At 49.3% G+C, this 26,009-nt stretch overlaps 1 protein-coding gene across 2 annotated transcripts in view; it reads left to right on the top strand.

Annotated features, from left to right (window-relative positions):
• Window positions 1-2,057: 2,057 nt before the first annotated feature.
• Window positions 2,058-26,009, top strand: part of LOC146800046 (uncharacterized) — a 125,614-nt gene continuing 101,662 nt past the window's right edge. Inside the window, exons 1-2 of one of the 2 annotated variants that reach the window (XM_085620962.1) lie at window positions 2,058-2,216; window positions 13,343-13,453. In XM_085620962.1, coding sequence (XP_085477088.1) covers window positions 13,363-13,453 — 91 coding nt within the window. In that variant the 5' untranslated portion in view covers window positions 2,058-2,216; window positions 13,343-13,362. The remainder of the gene's footprint in view (window positions 2,217-13,342; window positions 13,454-26,009) is intronic. The other variant, XM_085620963.1, reaches the window with a different exon arrangement.

The raw sequence follows: 26,009 nt of genomic DNA, 5'->3' as shown, positions 1-26,009 counted from the left end.
TCTAGTGGCCGCCCGTCGGAGCCTTCCCCCCGTGCTGCCTCGCGCGCGAGGCCTACGCCCACTCGGGAAAAAACCCCCTATCGCGGGGAGCTGGAGGCGGACCGGGGGGCGGGGGGGCGCGGCCTACTCGCTACTTAGTGGGCTCTCTCGCCCAGTTCCTCCTCTGTCTCCTGCGCGCTGCACCCAGCCTGGACACGCGTTCTCCCACCCTTTCCTCTTACCCCGCATGTCAGGCTCAGCGCGTTATTGGAATGTTTTAATTTTTTCTGTTTTTGCGTTGCAGGCGGAGTTACAGGGTGATCTGGATGCAGACTGGTACAGTAAGGGTACCTCTGCGACAGGCGGTACAGTAAGGGTATCCCTGTCCGGCACAGTAAGGGTGCCCGAGCCAAGGTCCAGGAGCCGAAGGGGGTTCTGGGAAGACCGCGACGGCGCCCCGTTAGTCCTTCGGGCGGTTGGGGGGCCTGACCAACCGGGGGTGGCCACAACACGCTCCGCCCCTGTCAGAAGGGGCGGGAGTAGGAGGCAGATCACGTGACCCAGTGGATGAATTTTATTATCATACTGTATTGTATGAAATAAACCTGCAGCAGTTCTTCACCCACAAATAAAGTGTCAGTGTAATCTTTGGGTGATGTCTGTGTATGCGTGTTGACTGAAGCGGATGACGGTGTGGTCACTATAAGCGATTGGCACTAAAGGACCGCAAGTCCATACCATAAGTGTGCCTGACTTCGCGTGTGCCCGCACGCAACCTCCCCCATGTTCCCGCATTCTTACTCGGGCTATCGATTCCCTGGGGGGTTACTGGGATCAATGGCCTGCCAAACGCTGAGCTCCCATTGTGGTGACCCGGCTCCAGGGCTCGTGCCAGCATCCCCACACATCGGCGGCAACACAGGGCCAAGCGGCCCGCACCGCAGCCTGGCGTGGTGGGCGACAAAGAGGTCGCCAGGAGGGTGGGGAAGGCTAAATAGCCTCCCCTTCCCTACAGGGGCCGGGAAGTGACGCTTGCGCGTCACTTCCGGCCAGCACGAGAAGGGGGTAACTGGTCGGCATCCCCGCCCCCTCCCCTGGGAGGGGGTGAGGAGGGGTGACGGGTGCCCCGGTGGCACTAGGGCGCCGACCGCTTAAGTGGCCCCCTGCGGGGGCCGCGGTCAGCGGCATTTTGGTTCACAGCCAAAATAATATCTGTCTTTCCTCAATTAGGCAGTGCTGTGCCTTCGGACAGCGCAACTGTGGCAGTTTAAGAGGTTTCTTGGTTCACTGAATTTAGATACTCGTGCTAAATCGTGTTGCACCACAACAAATAGATGGAATGTCTCTGCTGCAGATGAAAAACAGCTGGTGTAGGTAAGAATGCCACCTTGTACGGGTGCTGCTAACTGAAACTTAAGCAGCTGCTTACGGCGAGTGTATGTGCTAGGTCTTAGGCAAAGGATCTGAGTTTTCTAACGTTTCTACAGGTTCATAGGAACTGCTGGTTTAAAGTGTCTCTATTTCAGTTTTTTTCTGAGAGGTGCCATCACTTCCACCATATATCACAGTAACTTTTCTTTTTTCTTTAGATCCATTTGGTGGTGCACCCCAAGTGAATCTTGATTTTCTTTATTCTACGAGCGTTTTTGGTTTTGCACTTCAGTTTTTCGGCGCACTGCTTGATGTCTGAAAAATACACGATTGAGAAAAAGTCCAAAAGAAAAAAAACGTGGGCTGGTGCAGGCCTTACCGTTTCGTACCATTCCTTGACCGAGCTTGTATTCACTACACCCTATCAGCTCTTGGCTCTTCCTGCAAAGCAAAACGTATTTTCTTAATAACGGTGGCAACCCGAACTGTGACCCTACACGGAGTACTAGGTACGGGTATACAAGCAGGTTACTCAGTGTAAAGCTCCTTCGCTCAAGCACGTGAAGGGCGTGATCTCGCTCTGAGCATGCGCTATTGAGGTTTTTTGCATTTTGGTACACATACAGCATGCTCTGTTGAGGTTTGCCCCCGGCGCGTGCTCACTGAGAGTGTCTCTAGTGGACGCATGCGTGTTAGACCTGTTTCCTTTCTCCGCGTGGGTACCCCGGAAGCGGTCTGTGTTGGTCTGCTTTCTGCAGTTCTTTTCTTTCTTGGGTGTATCTAGAGGGATTGGAGAGGCAGCTGCCCAGGTACGGAGCCGTCGCTGCATTTACAGCAGAGTATACCCAAGGAAGGGCGGAAAAGGGGTGAGTAATGTTTTTACAGCCTCTTGCTCTTTTACAATTTTATTGGAGCGTGTTGTACACATAAGGTAGAAATGTACAAAAGATGCAATCAATGCAGCAAAGTAAAACGAAGTAGAAAGATGTATAATAGCTGAATATAGCACTGTAAAGGGTATTTTACCTCTCGGGTTAACCACCCGTCATCGAATAGCCCAAAGGAGGCCGTAGGTGCCTTATTACAACAAACACTTAACTTGCACAAAAAGACAGCCTCCTAGTCACATCACCTTCCTACTTGCTAAAACACATCCTTTTTGTGTAGCAATAATTTTATTGACATAAATTAAGTACCAAAAATAACGCCAAATACAGTGACCCCCTACGTCAGGCACAAACCCATGGTGCGATAATGATGCTGTTTGCAGTATGTCTTACCACATCCTTATATGTGTTCTAGGGGATGGGCAAATTGCTGTTTTGAGCATGGCGAACGCCGCAAGTTATGGCATGTATTCGCCTTAAATCCTTTCAGACCTTGCAGGCAGGATATCAACTTCTACTTAGCCATTTTCATCGATACCTGCAGCTCTGCCACGCCTTAACTCCATACCCTGTTCTGTTGTCTGATCTTCCTGAATTCAACCGTTTAGAGAGCATGTTGCTTATGGCAGATCTGGTCGACCGCAAGATTGCACGAGTTTACCAGGCGCTCACAGCTCTCCGACGGGCATGGGAGGCCGATATAGGGGCGTTAGAGGACGAGGATTGGACTGAGGCTGACCTCGCACTGCGGCTTTCGCGGCTCAACTTAGGCTGATGCCGCTTAAATATCTCACCCATCGTTGGCTGTGGCAGATGGGGGTGATCGTCTCCCCGACCTGTCTCCTCTGTGAAGCGGGGGTGAGCACCTCCTTACATACGGTATGGAGCTGCCCTGCTCTAGATCGCTTATGGCGACAGTCCCGATGGACCCGAAAATCACTCTCTCACATCACTGATGCATTGGGGTAATCAATATAGGTTGTCCTTGTTGTTCCTTGGCCACCCGCTTTGTATAGTGACCACACCGTCATCCGCTCCACTCAACACGCATGCACAGACGTCACCCATAGATTACACTGACACTTTCATTGTGGGTGAAGAACTGCTGCAGGTTTATTTCATACAACATAAGTATGACGATAAGTGGGTTATCTTACGGGCGATCCAGGGCAAGCAGCCCCTCGCTGCTCCGCCCGCCTGTTGAGCCAGCACGCACGGTGGGTCAATGCCCTGCAGTGCGGCACATATTTTCAGATCATCCTTTGGATCACGTGATCTGTCGCATACTCCCGCCCCTTTTGACGGGGGCGGAGCGTGTTGTGGCACACCCCCGGTTGGTCAGGCCCCCCAACCGCCCGAAGGACTAACGGGGCGCCGTCGCGGTCTTCGCAGAACCTCCTTTGGCTCCCGGACCTTGGCTCGGGCACCCTTACTGTGCCGGACAGGGGTACCCTTACTGTACCGCCTGTCGCAGAGGTACCCTTACTGTACCCTTCTGCCTCCAGATCGCCCTGTAACTCCGCCTGCAACGCAAGAAAAAAACCCAAAACATTAAAACATTCCAATAGCGCGCTACCTCCGCTGCGCAGGGTAAACGGAAAGGGTGGGAATGCGCGTGGCCAGGAGGAGCGCGCTGGAAGCAGAGGAAGATCAGAGGGGGTGAGGCGCCTAAAAAGGGGGGGCTAGCCTCGCCCACCCTAGTGGCACGCCTCCCACGGACAATCCCATTGGGGGCCTCCCCTCCCCGAGGTGCGGCCTCACGCGAGGCGGAGCAAGGGGGGAGGCTCCGACGGGCGGCCACTAGAAGGCTGCCCTGCTGATGTCCCCCTGCGCGGGACGCGGGCAGCGGGCAGCGGCATAGTGACCACACCGTCATCCGCTCCACTCAACACGCATGTACAGACGTCACCCATAGATTACACTGACACTTTCATTGTGGGTGAAGAACTGCTGCAGGTTTATTTCATACAACATAAGTATGACGATAAGTGGGTTATCTTAAGGGCGATCCAGGGCAAGCAGCCCCTCGCTGCTCCGCCCGCCTGTCGAGCCAGCACGCACGGTGGGTCGATGCCCTGCAGTGCGGCACATATTTTCAGATCATCCTTTGGATCACGTGATCTGTCGCATACTCCCGCCCCTTTTGACGGGGGCGGAGCGTGTTGTGGCACACCCCCGGTTGGTCAGGCCCCCCAACCGCCCGAAGGACTAACGGGGCGCCGTCGCGGTCTTCGCAGAACCTCCTTTGGCTCCCGGACCTTGGCTCGGGCACCCTTACTGTGCCGGACAGGGGTACCCTTACTGTACCGCCTGTCGCAGAGGTACCCTTACTGTACCCTTCTGCCTCCAGATCGCCCTGTAACTCCGCCTGCAACGCAAGAAAAAAAAACAAAACATTAAAACATTCCAATAGCGCGCTACCTCCGCTGCGCAGGGTAAACGGAAAGGGTGGGAATGCGCGTGGCCAGGAGGAGCGTGCCGGAAGCAGAGGAAGATCAGAGGGGGTGAGGCGCCTAAAAAGGGGGGGCTAGCCTCGCCCACCCTAGTGGGACGCCTCCCACGGACAATCCCATTGGGGGCCTCCCCTCCCCGAGGTGCGGCCTCACGCGAGGCGGAGCAAGGGGGGAGGCTCCGACCGGCGGCCACTAGAAGGCTGCCCTGCTGATGTCCCCCTGCGCGGGACGCGGGCAGCGGCATAGTGACCACACCGTCATCCGCTCCACTCAACACGCATGCACAGACGTCACCCATAGATTACACTGACACTTTCATTGTGGGTGAAGAACTGCTGCAGGTTTATTTCATACAACATAAGTATGACGATAAGTGGGTTATCTTACGGGCGATCCAGGGCAAGCAGCCCCTCGCTGCTCCGCCCGCCTGTCGAGCCAGCACGCACGGTGGGTCGATGCCCTGCAGTGCGGCACATATTTTCAGATCATCCTTTGGATCACGTGATCTGTCGCATACTCCCGCCCCTTTTGACGGGGGCGGAGCGTGTTGTGGCACACCCCCGGTTGGTCAGGCCCCCCAACCGCCCGAAGGACTAACGGGGCGCCGTCGCGGTCTTCGCAGAACCTCCTTTGGCTCCCGGACCTTGGCTCGGGCACCCTTACTGTGCCGGACAGGGGTACCCTTACTGTACCGCCTGTCGCGGAGGTACCCTTACTGTACCCTTCTGCCTCCAGATCGCCCTGTAACTCCGCCACAGCTCTGGGGAGGCTTTCGTCGCTGCCAGAGCCCCCCTTCCTCCCTTCGCTGTTATAGGTGCCCTGCCCTGCGAGCCAGCTTTTAGTGGGCTAAATTATGGGTCCTGTTCTGCAACCCGTAAATGACGGCATTAATTTGCAACATTACTCAGGAGCCCAGGGCAGACTAACAAAGGATGTCTTTTGGCCCCACTGCCGTTCAGCTTAGACGTTACTGGTGTTCCTAACTTTCTTAGCGATGCCACTGCAGATCTTCCTAACGTAATTATGGGAAGATCTAGCACCTACATATGGAGCCAGAACTGAACCATAGCTGAATTCGTCAATCCATCGATTCCCTTCATATCCTAGCACGAAGAAGGTTTCACTTTCCACTTTGTCTACAAAGGTGATGTATAGATAGCGTCATGGTTCCTGAATTGCTGCTGCGAGGGGTGCATGATTTCTCAGCAGGACAAAACATTTTAACGTAACTGCTAACTGGACGGCTTTTATCATGACTCCGGATAAAGCCAATGTGACTGACTGAGCTGCCGAAGAATACATCTCTCAGCTCGAGGACTACATTTGTGAACGTTTCCCACCTCCCTGGCTCCAAGGAGAGGCTGAGCGAGAAGAGCAACACCTAAATGTGTTTCTCAGGCTGGAAAATATGGCATGGGTAACAAGGCATTGGTGAAATAGGCGCTTATGGACCTGCAATCCTATTAAGATTTTTCAATTGGCCAAATTAGGTGCCTTCCTGGCTTGGAATTGTGTTCCCAACAGCTACAGCACAATAAGCAGGGTGAAGGTAACGTGTGAGTTAACCACTTTACCTACTACAAACTGACCCATATCTTAGCAACATCTCCTCGTTTTAGCCTTTCTACTTGCAAATTAAGTTACATTAAATCTGACGATAGAGTCCTATACTAGTCCCGCTGTTTATCCCAATCTTTTCTTACTCTCCACTGGGACAGCGTAACCACTTTCCTTGCTTGTTGAATAGAAGCTAGCTTTTGGACTTTATTGCTGCTGAAAGGAGTTAATAGGTTTGCCTACAGTCCTTGTTATACCGGTGTTGCTGTGCTATAGGTAATTCGTTGCACCGACATCGTGGCTTGAAAATGAAACGTCTTATTTTATCAAATAATAAGTTGTGAGCCCCAGTGATGCTTTCGTTCATATCTTCATAGTTGGCAGTGTCTCTATCTTGCCAATACCTGGGTCACGTCCGCCTTAAATGACGACAATACATCTGGCTTTTCCGCTAGCCTTGCCCATTAACCTGTCAAATGTCTGTGGAGAGCAGCACATCTCTGGTCATGCTCATTTCAGAAGGTGTTAAGCCCTTTCCATTACTAGAAAGTTTAAGTGCAAAATTCAAGAGGTATGGTCGCTCTCTGCTCTCTCAATCATTACCATGTAGCTGAGGGCATGCCATTCACGGGAGTCTGGTTGAAGTATGCACAGGTCATTGACACTCTCCCACGTGCAGTGCTGTGAACCGTTTGAAGTAGTTCATCAGATTCAGCCAGCCACCCCCTAGGTGGAGGCTTGCACTCCCAAACTTCTGCTAGTGTAAAACCCGGCCACACCTCCAGTTCAGTGAGATTTAGTAATTCACGACACTGACAACCCCAGGGGCGATATACTGGGCTGTGTAAATGCGGCCCAATACCACCATGAACAATTAGCTTGGAGTGGATGGGTGTTAACCTAGGCTGGCTGAAGGCAAAACCTTTGACAATCACTCCTGGCAAGATGTGCCAACGCAGGTAGAATAAAGAGTTATCCAGCCCGCCTTACTTCCTTTCCCAGTTCGACACAGGTCGAAGAAGAATGCCCCTTCCAGAAAGGTCATGGCCTTATCCCTGAAGCCTATCCATACAGCATTCTACCGGAAATCTACAGCATTGCTTTGTAAAGCTTTTCTGGTTCCACAATTGTTTGTGGTCGATATGCTCTCCCTCAGTTTGAACAAAATCTTAGCTAATCGTACGCCTGCCTAATTCCCAGGGCTGTCTGGCTTAATGCTTTACGCCTGGAATTGCCCCACCAAACGTAGCCTTGCATAGAAACTTAACTTGGTTGTCTCAACTTTCCTTTTAGAGCTAGGAACGCCCCCCGTGCTCCTTGTGCTTACTAAATGGACCCGCTCCTTAGTTTCCAGCACACAATGCACTTAAATGTCATCTGGCCCTGGTGCCTATCAAACAACAGTGACAGCCTCTGTCACCTTCATACAATACATAAACAAACCTCACAAGTCGCAGAAGCGGCAAGCCAGGCTAAGTCTTGGTAAACCATGTCACTCTGTGCTTTCCCTGGCCTCCCTGTGGAACAGGGAGAATAACCTCAAAGATGTTAAGTATGATAGACAAACCCAGGCCTTCCGCCTGTCTCAAAACAGCTCATGCTGCTGCCTTTCCTGTATAGACTAAGCTGCCACTATGACTGAGTTGCAGAAAATATCACACCAGCTGTTTCCGAATAGCAAGGCTAAAGATGAAAGGCAGCCGCATCTCTTGACTTAAGCGTGGAACTCACAAAATACCTTCAAGATGTTATGTATGACACACAAACCCAGGCCTACAACTTGCCTCAACACAGCACAGGCTGCTGACTTTTCTATAACACTAAGCTGCTACTATGACTAATTTGAGGGAAACCTTACCCCCAGCTGTTTTTTAATAGCAAGGCAAAGATGAGAGACAGCAGCATCTCTTGACTCAAGCGTTGAACTTACAATAATAACATTGGTCGCTCAATTTCTGTGTTACACCTTTGCACAAGCTGACCATTGCATCATGGTTGAGACTGGGTTTTAGGCTGAACCTTGACATATTTGTACACCTGCTGCCAGGGAACATATATCTACATATATACCTTCCCTTATCCTGTTGCACCACTTGGGACACAACTTCGTCCCTTCGTACCCGGCATGGAACTAATGCCCACGAGATTCCCCCCTAGTACCGGATAATCCTAATAAATGCTGCATTTTGGGCCAAAGATACCAGGGAATAAATGCAAAGGGGGGGCTCTCGAGTGCGTGTGAACCCATGTCATTGCGATTAGTAACAGTTGCTCTGTTCGAGCTAGAACATGCGACTTTATTCATTTAATCAATTAATCGGCAAAGCATGCCATTCCCCAACTTGGACATACACACAACCGCCTCTAGTGTCCTGCAATACCAGCTATTCCGAATCTGGCTGACGAAAACTACCATTGGCCAAAAGCTAAACTAGTAAAAACAATACCATATGTTTCTCAAAACGCCTACCATAAACCGTAATGAGTACAGACTCGTCATAGATCACCCTGGCCCCCCAAACCTTTCCCAGGGAACTGGAGAGAAATGAACTCAATTGCGCAGGGCAAGAAATACCAGAAGTTACTGCTGACCACGTTTCCATGACCACACTCTCAGATGCATTGAATTAGTTATATAGCGCCACTCCTACCGGTGTAGGGTGTCCCCGAACTTTGCATCTCACACAGAATCCGCCGAGCCAATCAATCATATGCATGTGAATCAGTGTATAGGAAATGTAACCTGAGCCAAAGGACGCAAAGTGTAGGAGACACATGTCATCCCTACTGGCAGGCAGTTCAGTTCAGGGCTGCTTGGTGTGGTGAGGCCGTGGCCCCGACAAGGACGGGGTCAATATATAATTTAATAAATGGCGGCCCCCACGTGGGTGTAACCGCGTGCACGGCAACCAATTCCCCCATGTCTATTCTCAATCAGGGTGCGGTTACTGTAAGGATGTGGGATAGCACCACACCTCACACCCTGATGTTCAGAGTACCACCGAATGCTACCAATCCCACTGCTGCAGTCGCCATGCAACGCAAGCGTGTCCTATTTGTGTTTGTGCATCCTGGAAGCAAAAACGGGCTTGGGCTTCGATGCATACTTTCTGAACTCGTGAGTGGTTTCCCATCGTACGCATGTCAAATAACAAAAGTCAAGCGTCGACCGAAGGACAAAGTGCAACCGGAGATTACCAACCGCGCGGCCCGGGTGCGCCATGCAATATGCTCTGTATCCCTGTGTTTTGAAATTGAAAGAACCCTTTTAAACGTTGGTCCACCTGTACTGGGGGACAAGGCAAGCCTGTACGCGATACATCCTCGGTACTACCGAAGACGTTTATAGGCCCCAGGATCTCCCCAAAGCTGAAAGCTGTACAATCATGTGCAATTCATGTGCGTGGGCTGATAAGAACAGTGGGTGTTTGAGAGCTGTCTGTTCCCTGTCAAAGGGAAAATTAAACATTCTGACTTTGTTATAAAAGAGCTCAGCGCACTGAAAGCTTTACAATGAGTTAAGAAAATACAATTTTTTGCGTCCCTGGGTGGGCTTGAACCACCAACCTTTCCTTTAAGAGCCGAACGCGCGAACCGATTGCGCCACAGAGACCGATGCCTCAAGCATTGGCCAGTACGGGGATCGCACCCGCGATCTTCGCGCCACTAGCACCACGCTACAACCAATCGAGCTAACCGACCAGGCCAGGAAAAACAACTAGCTCAGCGCACTGAAAGCTTTATAATCCGTTTAGAAAATACAATTTTGCGTCCCTGGGTGGGCATGAACCACCAACCTTTCCTTTAAAAGCCGAACGCGCTAACCGATTACGCCACAGAGACCGATGCCACAAGCATTGGCCAATACGGGGGTCGCACCCGCGACCTTCTTGCCACTAGCACCACGCTACAACCAACCGAGCTAATCGACCAGGCCAGGAAAACCAACTAGAAGTAACATAGTCGAGGAACTTGGACACCAAAAATCAACCTGACTTTTTCGCTTCCACAAACGGCAAGATCGGATGTCCACAACACGCCAGAGGGTACACTTACAATGTGCTGCCAATGCCCATTCGAGCAGGCCCGGCATACACCCCAAAACAATCTCACAATTCAGAAATTGAGAAGGAATTACCTGGGATATTGTCCAACAACTCGCACATATGCACAGATAGACCAAGACGTTGACCAGAAATCGATGGAACAATGTTAGAAAGGGCAAAAGCTTCCTCCGTGGAACAAGCATTCTGAACAGCAGACCGCCAAACTATGAGCGTGGTCGACAACAACCACGGACAGCCAGCTACATCCCACAGACACTGCATGCATTCCTGCCACCTTCGACATTTCATTAGAAATTTAACTTTTCTTTCATTTCACACATGTTGTCTTCTAGAGATGTTTCCAATATATTTCTCACTAATGAGTACTTCATCAGGGGCTTTTTCAACGAACTCTTAAAACAGTGAATATTTTGTGAGAAAGCCCTGGCTATCTATTCACAAACTTCACCTCGTGCATTTCAGAACTGGGGTGGAGTTAGTGTTGGATGAAAAAACGAACATGCAAATTCCACTGAGTATTACCCTAAATTGTGAAACATGCTGATTAGCTGTGTCACAATGAATAATCTTACCCAAAAACGTAACAGTGAAAACATCATATGTGGTACTTTCCACCCAGTTTGTAACACCCATTCCACGCACTGTGCGAGGCTGACACCTGTTTAAATCATGCTACAACATATATATATATTTCATTTGTAGTAAATCTCATTGGCTGCCATTTTGTATAATCACGCTTTACGCACCCTGAGGCCGGACCTTATGCCATGTAATAAACATAAATACTTTTACCCATCAGCTCTCGCGTCACAGCATGAAGGCATGTACCTAGAACCACACGTAAAAACACAGCTACTTTTGGCACACAGTGGCACGCATGCTATGAATTGTGGGTCAAATTTGCAACGGAGACAAGTACATTTGCCCACGCTTTGTGCAGATTCGCTGCAATATTTCCATAGAAAGCCCACTACAAAACGCAATACTGGAGCGGTTTCAAAACTTTCAATATAAAAATTGTCCCTTCAGGTAGTGATAAGGTGGGTAAAAATATTTACAGCACCGGTTCAATTTACCGTTCATTTCACAATTAATAACAAATCGTCTGAATAGAAAACTCATGGCATTCCTGCCGTCGCTACAAAAAAGAAAGGTTAATCTATATCACCGTTTGAATACATTGACCTCTTTCCGCCGCGATAGCCCAGCCATCAAGAAAACGTTACTTTGACAAAAGCGCGTGCAGACAGGCGTCTCCAATTCCGACAGAGAGAGAGCGACTCAGAGTCTCCCAAACGGAGAACTGCTCCGCTTGGCCAACCAGAGCGAGTCTGACCCCCGCTCCCCACACACGAAGCGCACAAATCGTCGGGGCCACAAGCAACCACGGGCAAACGATCGGTAACTAGGGCCCCCAAAGGAAACCGACGCCCAATTCCCTCCGGCGCTGAGTTGGGATAATTAAATACAGACAAGGGGTGCAAGGTGACCAAAGCTAACACTCTTTTTCCCGCGCGTTATCTAAATCCATCGCGCACTAGGCCGCTGGGACAGTCGCGTGAAAGGGGGCACCCGATCTAGTCCTCCCTACCCCGTCTACCCAAAAACAATCTAAGGCTTCCTCCGCGCCTGCCCGCAACCGAAGAAACCCCGCACTGTTTACCTCCGTGCACCACCAGTACATCATGGCTAAAGACACCTCCTTCTAGGCTGCGCTGCACTTCCAAACTCTACGGGAATGCCGCTGCTCTCCACTTCCTTAACCTGCAGTCCTGCTATCCCTCGGCTGCCGTCCCTCAAAAACACGAGCGCAGATCCTCTAACAACGTGCGGGAAGGAGCGAACAAGAATGCGCGTGGCCAGGAGGAGCGCGCCGGAAGCAGCGGAAGATCAGAGGGGGTGAGGCGCCTAAAAAGGGGGGGCTAGCCTCGCCCACCCTAGTGGCACGCCTCCCCCGGACAATCCCATTGGGGGCCTCCCCTCCCCGAGGTGCGGCCTCACGCGAGGCGGAGCAAGGGGGGAGGCTCCGACGGGCGGCCACTAGAAGGCTGCCCTGCTGATGTCCCCCTGCGCGGGACGCGGGCAGCGGCATTCCACACACACACTAGAGACCTCCGCTCCGCCCCACTGGTTCTGGCTACCATCCCACTTATCCGCAAGACCACGGCCGAAGGAAGATCCATCTTCTACCTCGCAGCAAAGACCTGGAACAGCTTGTCTCTCCACCTCAGGCAATCACCGTCACTACCGCAATTCAGGAAGGACCTTAACACCTGGCTCTTCAACTGACCCACAGCACCTCAGGCGGACTAGCTGTTCCTCAGCGTCTTGAGACCATTGCGGATGAGTAGTTGCGCTTTACAAGTAACCAGATTGATTGATTGTCCTTCGCGGTGCGGAAGGGTAGTCTGTATCACAGTATGGGGTTGGTGGTGTCAGTGTATAGGGCTAGTGGCTCTCCACTAAAGCACTCCAAGATCTGGCAGGTGGGGGCAGATTAATGGGGCATCGTGTTATAACTCGTCTGCTCTGTACAACAACTGGTGAATGATGACATTTATTTATTTGTAGGTTAAGGTGGGATCGGGAGGGAATGGACCGGGCGATTTAGTTTTCGGGCATACTATGTTTCGTTTTGCAAGAATGTGGGTGTGGGTGGGGCGAACTGTGCAGCTATTTGCTTTTGTTTATCCTTTTTTGTTCTCATTATATTTTCAGTTTCCTGATTTGTTGGCATTCCGAGCTGTGTAGGTCTTGTAAAATCAATAAAATGTTACAAAAAAAATGCGAAACATGAGTGATCAATGTTGTCATCAGGACGCTGGATAGAAACTGGTCTGTTTGCAACTTACAACTGCCATCATGATATTGCTTGAGCTGTATGCATGTGAATGCTTGAATTTTCCATACATCATATGAAATAGATGCAGAAATTGTTGTGGCATGCAGGAGGCGAGATGTTCAGGACCCCATATGCAACTCTTATGTCAAGCTATGACTCCACTCTTTCATATTTCTGTTACTACAGGAGAAGAGTTCCCAATAGAAATGATCTCAGACAGCATCAAAGAAGAGGGAGGGACCTATGCGATAGCTGATCAGAAGCAAGAGGAGTTTACAAACTCCTATACTGCAGCCGGTAAGCCATCTATTTCTATATATATATATATATATATATATATATATATTATATTGTAGGATAATGGAATCTATGGTGGAACTCAAAAGGGTCCATTTGGAGTGATGATGCTGTTGGGATCATTAACATATCACTGCTACAGTCAAGCTGGCAGACAGAGGCTATAAATAGATGGCGTGTGTCGTGTTCTTAGTCTAAACCTTAGTACCAGTTTGCGGGTATATGAATACTGAAACATTTCACAAATTCAAAAACTAAAAAAACTGTGCTTCCCGCCAACAAGGTCAGTGCAATTCCTATCACATAAATTATGGACAGACACTCGTTGTCTGGCACTGTTGCTTCTTTCATTTTTGACTTCTAGAACGTTTATATAATACTCATTTCAGTGCACACAAAAATGCATTGATATTAAAAGCCCTTATTTCACAGGTAACTGAAATATGGAAAATATTTCACAGTTCTCTGTGAAGTATTGCTTTCAATATAATCTCGGCATGAAATAACTCTACAGATCTTTACCATTGATAGGACTGCTGTGATTGTTGGATGAAGAACCAAATTATACAGCAAAATTATCCGAATTTGTGACCGAGAGCGAATATAGGACATTATTTGAGTTTGAACCAACTTATTTTTAAATGTGGAAATTATGTGGTAAATCAGTCATTGCTCAGTAAATGCTGCAGCTTCACAGTTTCATAAATCCCTGGACCCCCACCGTTGTCTAATATTTTTTATCAACAGTGTATTCATGAAAGGTAAACATTCTAATGTCAATGAGTACCCACTGTTAGCTGCACTTAGAAGTAAATAGTTTTTCAACATAGCTCCCCTAAAATGTACATGTATTATAAAAAACATTATCTTGTTGTTTGTTCCGGTTTTGCCAGTGAGGTATTCTGGTAACATAAAGCTAAAAAAAGACACCTTTTTGAGTAGACAAAAGAAACAAATGCAGTTAGTGAGGTTTCTGGCAACAGCCAATTATCTTAAAGTTTCCACAAGGCAATCATTTTGGTTCTGTTCTTTATATGCAAGTGCCCACTTGGGCTTGAGCCCATAATTATCTGTTTCTCAGCAGGAGTTACTGCAGGGGTTATACGGGCACCATGCACTTCAATGTAATAATTCAGATATCATGACATGCTAATTGATAAGCCGACGTGAATTTGCTAGCCATGATAAAGTCACAACTGTAGCCCATTCTCACCATTTGTCATCTCCGGTAAATGTGTCTGATAGACTGAATTGTAGTCATGCCACAAATTAAGAATGTGAAACATGGGGCCGTGGCATGAACGCCAAACATGGCAGCCACATTCTAATACTGCTCCTTGTGGTCGGCGTTAATCCGCCTAATATCCTTGGCCGCATAGGGACGAAATCACTAAAGTCTCTATTCCTGGGGCCCTGGGGCTACTGAAGTGGGGGGTCGGCGAGCTGTTACAGCATTGGTGGCTTCCGTGCCGCTCCACTTTAGAGTAACTGGCCAGGTGGCGCCTGAGGGGTGTAGTCGTGGGCCCTGGGCCGCGGCGGACGCTACGGTCTGCGGTGCCAAAACCTCTCTGTGAGGGCTTTGATAGCGGACTGTGGGAAGTGTCGTCCTACCCTCCTCTCCGCAACCCCCTTTGGCCTTCTTTCCTGTTCTCCACCCTGTACATGGGGGGGGGGTCATCACAGGCAGCTTTGCTGAAGAGCGGGAGCACTCTGTAGGATCTTCACCGCAGCCGGGAGCAGGGGCAGCCCTGAACATTCTGCTGCAGAGATTGCACATGGGTTTGGCACGCCACAGTCTGCGGTGCCTAGACCTCGCTTTGGAAAGCTTGGGAGCGGACTGTGGGGAGTGCTGCTCGAGGCCCCTTTCTCCCTCCTGGTCTTCTCTCCCACTCCCTCTCCTTGGAGGTGGGAGTTATCCTCCGCAGCTCTGCCGAGTGAGGAAGTGTGCTGTCAATGTCCGTACTGTGACCGGGATCAGGGCACTGCTCCGATGCCTTGACTTTATCACCGAGGGAGTCGTGCACTGGTTGTTGTGTCCCCTGCGGCAGGCCATGGTGGATGAACGGCACAACCTGGTAAGGAGCTGTTGCGCCCCGGGGTGATGTGAGGCATGGTGAATCATAGCCATTAGCTTACACAGTTGGGCTTGGGGGGGTCATGGCCTGTGTGTTCTGGGGCCGGGGGCAGGACCGCGAAGTGCACTGTTAGGGTAGGGCCCCCTCCCCCCCACCCTGCTTTGTGCATTTTTTTCCCTCGCACCATCACCTTCGGGTCGAGGGGGATGTCTTGGACTTCTTTGCTGGGGCCGCTGCATCTTTGTGGTCCGGCCTTGGTTGATGGTTGCATGACTCCCTGAGGCTTGTTCCTGATCATAGAGTGCGGCATGTTCGGGCCAGTTCATCGCCGTTGCTACTCTCTACGTGAGTCATTCCACGGGGTGAATTGTGCTGCAATTTCCTCCTATGCAGTGATGATGGGGGGGGCTTACTTCGTTCCCGCTGTTTCTGTGAAATACCTGCCTTGCCCATCTGGCCTTTGATGTGCCTCCCCCGCCCCTCTGGCCTTTGATGTGCCTGCCCATTGGTGTGTTTACCAAACCTGTGCATTATATCGGTGGGTAGGGCGTATCCGTTGCGAAGCTGGCCGGGTTAGAACCTGCTGTGGTCTGTGGCAGTGTGTTCCTCCTGCTTCACTCCAGTATTCTTCAACTCACTTGCAGGGGCCTTCGTTAAGTGCTTCGTCCTGCCGTTACCGGGGAAGTGCTCTGGGATCTGACTGCTCTTACCACTTCACACAGCGGTGGGGGTCAGCGAAAGTTCTCTGAGCATTTGTGCATCCTACCCTACATGTCATCATTACGAAAGACAAGGCTCCTCCTGGTGCCAAACAGAATACGCTGGACAAATATGCTCAGCCCAGAGGATCATCTTCTCTTCTTGAGGCATGTGGCAAGGACAGTTCTTATCTGGATATTGCTGCACCTTCTGGGAGCTAGCTCACAGTCATTGCACATGTTAGATGTTAAAATTGTAGCAGTGGGCACTGATGTCAATTTGCTTTACCAAGACCTCAGGAAAGCCGTTGAGCAGATTACGGAGGTAGAGACTAGGGTGTCTTGGGTGGAAGAGACTCTGTTAGCGCCCTGTCGCAGATGGTGATCAAACGTACTGCAGTGACGTTGGAAGACTCTAAGGGCAGGGCTTGCAGTAACAATTTGTGGTTTGTGGGCTTTCCCAGAGGGACTGTGAGAGCCCGTCGATAGAACTCTTACTCGACCAATGGCTCTGCTCATTGATGCCTTCAGAGGCCCTGTTATCGAGCGGGCTCACTGGGCATTAGTATGACGCCCTCCACCAGGGGCCAGGCCTCGTCCTGTTATTGAAAAGCTGCTAAATTATCTAGACAACGACGCTATTCTCAAGCATGCCTAGCTTCAAGATAAGCTCTCATACCCATCACACACCATCATGATATTCCCTGATAATACCAGGATGGTGCAACTACAACGGCACTCGTTCTTTTAAAAAGAAATATTTTTATTAGTATTTTCCTTTCAACACAGGTACAGTTTACTCTTTCAAGCAGTTGATTAAATATCATCATAACATAGTCATCCATAGGCACAGGCACATATAACATTAATGCATACTTCTCAAATACCCAGTGACTCAGTCCCACCCCTTTACCCTTCTGCACTGCCCTGTTGGGTAAGTTGGGTCGTGGCTTGTGAACCCTCCCCTGAGGGCACTCATTCTTGACAGCGAAACAACGGCTTTGTGACCTCAACATCCAGTATATGGTATTATATGCGGCTAACTTAAAGATCATTTACCTTTCACAGACTCTCTTCTTCAGGACACCCAAGGAGGTCTTTCAGTGGACCGATGAACGAATTCTGTTGAAGCCGCACATTTCCCCACGCATGGATTCTGAGGAGACAGACTTAATTGACATTGCCAACACCCCAACAAAGAAACTCAATGGGTCTTGCCCCACATGGAGGAGCTCCCAAGAGGATGGAGGGGCCACGGTAGATGGTAGGGAGCCCTCGGTGGGCTCCCTCCTCGCCCTGTCTGGTGGATATTTTGCCTGGGTGGATATTTTTCATTCTTTATTCACGGACATCAGGCGGTTGGAAATAATACCAGAACTTTGGAAAGGGTCAATCATAGCACCAATCCATAAAAAAGGGGACAAAGCTGATCCTAACCACTATCGCCTAATAGCTTTGATTGATAATGAGGCAAAATACTTTTCAGGCACAATACTTGAAGAACTAACAAGCTGGGCAGAGGCTAGTCTTACTATACTGTGGAATCAGACTGGGTTCCGTAAATCAACAAGTACCACCACCAACATCCTTACAATATCCCTAATAATCGACGCAGCCAAAATCTCCAAGCAACCATTACACCTGTGCTACATCGACTTTAGTGCTGCATTCGACAGCGTGGATAGAGGCAGACTGTGGAGGAAACTGGATCAATGGGGTGCACCAGCACCTACGGTAAATATGCTGAAGCTTTTACACACAAATACCTGGGTGCAGGTGAAACTAGGCGATGGTAGTCACATCTCCAAGAAAATTTACACCTCAAAAGGCTTGAAACAGGGTTGTGTGCTTGCACCAACCCTGTTTAATCTATATCTGGCTGATCTGCCAAAAGTACTTAATGCCTGTAACTCTCATTCCCCGCGGTTAGGTGGGATTGCACTGTCCAACCTAATGTACGCAGACGACGTAGTCCTGCTTAGCCACACACACGTCAGACTACAGAACCTCCTGACGGTAATGCAGAACTACGCCGAAGAGAACAATCTAAGGATAAACCTGCAAAAAACACGGAGGATGACAATCCAAAACAACAAAATGATACGCCAGAGAAATTGGTTCTTCGGTAATAGAAAAATTGACGCGGCAGACGAGTATAGATACTTAGGAGTAATAATAGACAAAGGAGGCTTGTTTAAATCTCAGATGAAGGAGGAAAGAAGAAAGGGCTTGTTAATGGCCATAACTCTGAAAAATCTTGCGCACAAACTCACGGGGCCGCTCCTGACCCCCTTACTAAGGGTAGCCCAGGCGAAACTTCTTCCCACAATTGCATACGGTAGTGAAGCAATGCGGGGCAGAGACCCTAAGCAATTAGACAACCTTCAGGTTAAAGCCTATAAACAAATGTTTTGTCTTCCGAACTACATCTCTCCAGCCCAGGTTAGGTTGGAGTTCGGGCTCCTGCGACAAGATCTTGCCAGACAAGGTGCATATATCATCTGTTGGTTTATGATCAAAAGCTCTCGGTCCCACATGCTTAACAGTTTGCTGTGGCAAGAACTGCAACACAGAGATACGTCCCAAGCCAGAGCTTACCTCCAGTCAGCCTTGGAATACACTAAACTACAGAAACTCTGGGACGCCCAAATAGGATACTACGCTTTTAAAAAACTAGCCTGGTAGGTCATTAAACAAGCGGCACTGATTGAAGACAAGGCAACCTTTTCTAATAGAGCCCATGCCTGGATGACTCTGAATACATATAAGTCTCAGACCCCACAAACATACTTCAATCAGGGGTACTCTAAAGCAGTAAAAATGAGTTTTATGAGGTTCAGACTGGGAGTTCTGCCTTGTGCCCAACATCTTCCGCCATGGCAACGACGGATAGGTCAAGACTCCTGTAGCCTGTGCAAAGCTAAGCAAGGTGACATTTTACATTTAATCTGCCTATGCAAAAATATGGCTCAAGACCGGCAGAAACTCCTAAAATATCTATTTAACATAATGGGTATCCGAACAAGGAGACAAGCGGTACTATCATGTTTTAATCCAGAAAACACTCAGTTAAATTGCCGCCTAGCAAAATTTTTAACGCTTGCTGAACAAAAACGGCTAAAAAACTTGGTAACTGACCAAAAAATCATCAACGTTTCTCCGAAGGAGATACGGATCCGTCTCAGTCAGACCTTAAGGACTCCTCCTCAGTCACAAGAAAGCCCCTTTGAACGAACAATGAACTTACCCCTCTGTTGTTGTACACAAATGCTCTTTTAAACTTAAATTTTTGCACATAATTTACATTATCTATAATCAAATTGCAAACGTGTATGTTTTAACATTAAGTTATTAGCACGACGGCACTTCAGAACTAATTTCAGGTAATAGCGTAAATTTATTGACATATTGGCTATTTGTACAAGGAAACGGCTCAAAACTTAATGAAAAAAGTACCTGTTTTATAATACTTTTTTAACTGATTTTATTGGTATTATTCACTGTTAACAAATGGTTTTTATTAACTAAACAATAAAATGTATTCTATTCTACCTCCTCGCCCTCTACATGACATTGGTGTTCAATATAACTCCGTGTGGCGTCTGCAGTGGTTCCCAATGTTGCTGTTATAATTAGCTACAGATGAACTGTGCGAGTGGAATATTAGTTTCCCCAGTTAGCTGAGTTTGCTGGGTTTGGGGATCCACAGAGACCGGCCTGGCGGGATCCCCTGTTGAGGCCAGCCTTGCGACAGCTACTTCCTGTTTTCTGAAGTGTGGAGATGGGGTGGTTGGTTGGGACCTGTCCATTTGCCGGCCTTGTCTGCCTAGTGCGTTTTGAGTGGCCCTACAGTTGATGATTCCCTTCATCTGCTACATGTGGTAGCCTCGAATGTGAATGCCTTTCTTGACAAGGTCAAGAGAGAGGCAGTTTTGAAGCACGCTAAAAGCGTGGGGGAGGATGTGCTATTACTCTAGGTGACCCATCTCTTGGGCAGCAAAGTCCCTTGTCTTGCCTGCTTCGGTTACACTCCGAGGTATCACTCTGGGTTCACGAGGGGATCCACAGGCACTTGCATTGTGATCAGGAATCATGTTACATTTCAGCTTATTAAGACATGGGTAGACCACCAGGGTCTGTATATGGTGTGACAGGTACGTTGTATGTGAAACTTCTCACATTTCTCTGTATATACCTCTCCTCCCCTTGGTCAGTCCCTTATTGACTTGATTACCAGGGTGTGGAGTGAGTTTCTGGAGGGGCTCACAGTGATTGGGGGCGATTGGAATGCTGTCTTGGACCATCCAGTGAATCAGTGGCGTTCTCACAGACGTTCCCCTGCACCTGGTAGAAATCCCTCTGCCTTCCTTTGTGTCTGCCTTAGGTTTGGTCAATGTTTGGAGGGCATACAATCCACTTCAGGGGGGTATATACTTTTTTCTTCTCAGGACATGGTAATCATCCGACTCTGTGTGGGCCGTCAGTGCCCGGTGTTCCGCTAGTGCTTGTACCCTTGGCACGGACCCAATCCAGATTGTAGACTCTGCATCGGATGCTCCATAGAGGAACATTTTGCATTTAATACTGGTTCGGTGCCGTCCCGGGTGATGCTGTCCCGGGTGATGCTGTGGGAGGCTATGAAACCCACACTGTGGGGGGGTAGATATTAGTTTCTTTACTGAGGAGCTGCAACCTCTGGCTGAAGTTGGTGGATATTGGGGCTCGGATGGCAGGACTTGCTGGTACAGGGTCGACTGGAGGATGGGCAGCAGGTGCGTAGACAACTGGGTCTACTGCAACCCCGCTACCAACAGACCCTTTTGTGGAAGGCTTAACACGGAGATACTGTTGTTCCCTATGCCTGGTTGGCCAGTAGATGATCATTCCTCTTGTTGCCCATCTCCCGCTTAAATTTGGAGGTGGAGATCCTCTTGAAGTTTATCTGCTTCATTCTTGGTTTAGTTCATCCTGATCAAGCCGGCTTTATGCCCCATCATGCTACCTGGCACGATAGTCTGTGTTTATATAGTGCCTTGCCGTTGGCTGACAGGTTGGAGGGGCCCACATTGTTTTTTTTTTTTGTTGCTTATATTGACAAGGCCTTTGACTCCGTCAGTTGGGTATATTTCCTAGCACTTATTCGCCACCTGAATTTTAGTCCATGATTTCAATCTTATCTCAGACTATTATACACTGATTTGACAGCGATGTTGCGGGTGGTGAGGGCTAGTTTGGACTCTTACCCAATTCAGCGGGAGTCGAGGCAAGGATGCCCCGTACTCTTGCTGTTCGCTCTTGCCATGGATCCCTTGGCAGTGTGGGTGAGTATGGATGCTCAGGTCCATGGTTTTGAGTGGGGGGCAGGACCCTCCGATTGAATAGCGCTCTACTTGGATGATATCCTATTCTTTTTGACCACTCCTGCTGCCTCAGGGCATCATATCTTACAAATCATGTGCATCTATGGTTAATCCTCTGGCCTCTATCTTAACATATCTAAATCTACCATGTTCTCAGTTGGTGTCTGCCCACAGGACCTTGGTTGGGCGTCTGGATTGCGGATGGCCGGGGGTGGATTTAAATATCTCGGTGCTTATGTGTCTCCCAATACGACATTGGCATGGACACGTAACTTAAACCCTGTTCTGGCTCACTTAAAAGAAGATATAGGATTTTTGTTGGTTTTGCCTCTGTCCCCAACAGGTAAGTCTGCAATTTTCAAAATGGTATAGTTCCCCTCCAGTTTCTAGATCGATTGCAGAATGTTCCATATTCTATTTTGCGACAATTGTTTTGCTCCGTCAACTCCACCCGCAATCGTTTTCTCTGGGAGATCTGCACCCCCAGTTTTACCCTTGGTAAGTGTTTTTAATCTACTTACTGTGGGGGTATTGGTGCAGCGGATATTGAGTCATATTATCCGGTATTGCATCTTCTGGTCATTAATGATTGGTGGTATGATGTGCAGAGCGACCCTGCTTTTACATCCGAAAAATGGGTGATGGGGGGACACTCCTTTCATATCTATGAGGAGGAGGCAATTGAAATGTTCTTCCTCCGGTGATTAGATTAGCCTTGACTCAATAGCGGCACTCCCTCCGATGGATGGGGTAGTGGGGGGAACTGACAAAGTTGACACCACTGTGGCATGGTCGTTGGCTGCCGCAAGGGGCTGCGTTGGAGGGTTTCAGAACATGGGATCTGATTGGGATCTCCACTCTGGGCGACGTCATGAGCAGGATGATCCTTAAATCCTTTCAGACCTTGCAGTCAGAGAATATCAACTCAATTTTAGCCATTTTCATCAGTACCTGCAGCTCCTCCATGCCTTAACTCCATACCATGTTGCTTTGTCTGACCTTCCCAAATTCAACCCTTTAGAGGGAAAACAGCTAATGGGAGATCTGGGAGGCTGCACGATTGCACAAGTTTACCAGGCGCTCATTTCTAAGTGCTCGGATACATTCACAGCTTTCCGGGCACTGGAGGTTGATGTAGGGGCATTGGAGGACGAGGATTGGACTGAGGCTCTGGGTGTATTTCGGACTATGGCTTTCACGGCCTGACTTAGACTGATCCAGATTAAATGTATTCATAGGGTTTATTTTGCCTGTCACCAGCCGTGGCAGATGGGAGTGATCACCTCTCCGACCTGTCTCTGCTGTAAAGTGCACCTTTTTACATACGGTGTCCGACTGCGCTGATCTGGCGCGGGGTGAAATCTTGTTTGGGTGGGGTCTTAAATTGGACAGTCCCGATGGACCAGAAACTCACTCTTTCACATCACGGATGCATTGAGGGGTAATCAATATAAGTTATCCTTGTTGTTTCTTGGCCTGACTCTGGCGAAGCAAGACATAGCAAAATAGTGGAAGGCCACTGCTCCCCTGTCCATGGCGGTGTGGAAAGGTGGTCTAGATCACTGTATGGGTTTGGAGGTGACAGTGCATAGGGCCTGGGACTGTCCTAAGAGAACTCAAAGATCTGGCTGGCATGAGCGGATTACAGGGGCATTGTGTTAGAACCTGTCTGTTCTGTACAACAACTGGGTAATGATGACATCTGTTTATTTGCGTGTTAAGATGGGATCAGGAGGGAATGGACAATGTCAGAAGCTGGCTCTGTATATGGTATAAAAAATTATAATAATTAAAAAAAAGCAGCAATTGATGGACGGAATACTGGACTATACAAACATTCACTCCCAGTCACAAGGATCTGGGTTAAATCCGTCATTCTTTTGCTCACCACACCACCCCAGTTTGGACCCAGCCATATGCAAATCAGTCTTGACTCTGTCCCCTGTGGGAACAGTCCAGCCCAAACTGCCAAGCCAGGTCCTCGCTGGACCAGAAACCGGCATCCTGGGACCAGTTTCAGGGCATCACCCTTAATCAGCCAGACTAGCTTGAATCCAGTGGTGTGGTGAGCACGGGACCCACGTCTGGACATACCCTTCCTACTTAGGGCGACATATGCAAAAAAAACGCACAAAAAAAAACAATTGCTGGACAATGCAAACCTATGGTATGCCACTAGGTGGTTATACCATACATAGGGTCTAGGGGTTCCCCAAGGGTGTACAGGGCTCCATGTAAAATTCAGAGTGCTCTATCAGTGCTATTGTGGGGGAGCAGCCTTAGGCCTAACACAGAGGTGTAAGACATTTATTGCACACAAATGAACACATGACTGAAAAAGGGAATACACTCCAATTTTATAAAAATAAGCTTTGTCTGTACTTTATTCTAAGACCAAGATGTTTGTAATAATGTACGTACGTTTATCATTTAAAATACTTTTTGCTTTCAAAAGTCGACACTTGAGGCCTTATTATGATGTCGGGCAGATCGGGTCCGTCCAACATCGGAGGCTGCGGTCTGACCGTCGCATAATGATGCGGTCGGTCGGAGCGCAGAGGGCTGAGGGACAAACCAATGGCTCCGACATGCTCAAGGAGCTCGTTGGAGCATCTGTCGGAGCGTAATCACTACAATTGGGGCGGTGCCTGTGGAGGCACCGCCATAGGTATTACAATGTCCCTTTTCCCTCTTCCTTTACATGGTGGTTCGATGTGGGTCTCCACTGTGGGGCCAGGGGGGGCACATTTGATGTCCCCCAAACACCCATGCACCGTGTGCTAGGAACTGCATGGTGTCTGGCACACGGTGCTTGGCTGTTTCAAAACATGCCTTTTTCTATTGTGACTTGTACTGCAGCCCTTTTCCGGCCCACAGACACAAGCCGCAATTGTAAAAGGCATGTTTCTGACCGCCTTAACAGCAGTCTGAATGTAATAAGGCAGATGGAGCCGCCGACTACCTGTCGAGGGTGGGGCTCCATCCTGATACGATGGCAGTCGAACGTTCATCCAGCTACCATCGTAATGAGGGCCTTAGTGCAATTTCTGAACAGTTCAATGTTCTGCTATGGAGCAAAACAATAATGCGGTTAAACAGGTTAAGTGCGCAACTTACAGTTCAAGTCCGGGGGAAAGGGGGCCACAAAGCAGCACCAGATATACACCACCAGTGTCACCGGGGAGGCTGGGTGCAATTTCAGTGTCGGGCGCCCAATGCAATCCTATGGAGATACTTCTTTTGGGAAACAGGCTGCAGGCGTTGAACCGGAGGGTCCAGACAGAAAACCAGCGACAGCACAGGTAAGTTGGGATGTTGGGGGTCACAGGGGCACTGCTGGTCAAGCTTCCCAAAGCCAGGAGATGCAGGTGCAGGGGTGCCTTTGGATGTCGGGTTTCTTCCTACCGGGACGGTCTCAGTTGGGGGAACCCTTCAGATTCACACTGCAGGTGTCGTCGTGGACGTCAATTAATGCTGGGTTCGAGGTCTGGATCGCTGGGGACCTTCCTTGAATCGGTGGGCCATAGGCGTCGGATGCAGAGTGGTCAGGACTCGCGGTTCCAGATGGCACAGGAGTCCTTAGAGTTGATTTCTTCTGGACAGGTCCGCTGTTCACGGGAGATTGGATTATTTTTTGAAGGTTTGGATTATTTTTTGAAGTCAACAGTCCTTCGAGGGTTTTCAGAGGTCGCTGCCTGCAAGACAGGTCACCTTTTGGTTGCAGGCTCTTCGAAGCTGGAGTCAAGCTGGTAGGGCTGGCGCAGAGGCAGTCATCATCTTCTCCAGGCTTCTCTGCAGGGTTGGCTTTCGGGATGTCTTCTGTCTTCTTAGTTTGTTGCAGATCTAGTTTCAAGGTCTGAGGGAGCCTCCTAAATATTGGATTTAGGGGGCGTTTTAGTGGGAGTAGCTGGTAGGGCCGATGGGCACCTTACCTGGGGGGGCTACATCCTCAATTATGCCACCCTCCTGTGGTAGGGGGCATTATCCTAGCCCTGATTGGAAGAGACCGCTCATCTTTAAGATGGAGGGGACTGAAAAGTGTGTTTAGCATCACCTTTCCACCAAGGGGTGGAGTTGCCAAAGGTGGGCACACCACCTAGTTTGTTTAAGGTTTCCCACCCAAAGTAGGGGTGTAAATCAGGGGCTGCCATCTGCTGCTGGGGGTCGATTTACCAAGGCGGAAGGATTTTGAAGCTACCCCTTCGAGTACTGGGCCCATCCTTGGGAAGGAGTCGTGACACCTCCGCCCAGGATGTAAATTGTTTCTTGACCCGGAGAGTAGAGGCTCCACCCAGAGGTCCAGAAACATATCTGTGTGTGGCAGGCTGCTTAAAGCCAGTCAGTGCCCACACCAGGGTCGGTAGGTTTTCAGGGGCCACCTCTGAAGAGCCCTCTGAGTACATGGTGTAATAAATATCACAAT

Source organism: Triturus cristatus, chromosome 8, assembly GCF_964204655.1.
Source record: "Triturus cristatus chromosome 8, aTriCri1.1, whole genome shotgun sequence".
Classification (NCBI taxonomy): domain Eukaryota; kingdom Metazoa; phylum Chordata; class Amphibia; order Caudata; family Salamandridae; genus Triturus; species Triturus cristatus.
Note: the sequence above shows the minus strand (reverse complement) of the source record. Positions and strands in the feature narration are given on the sequence as shown.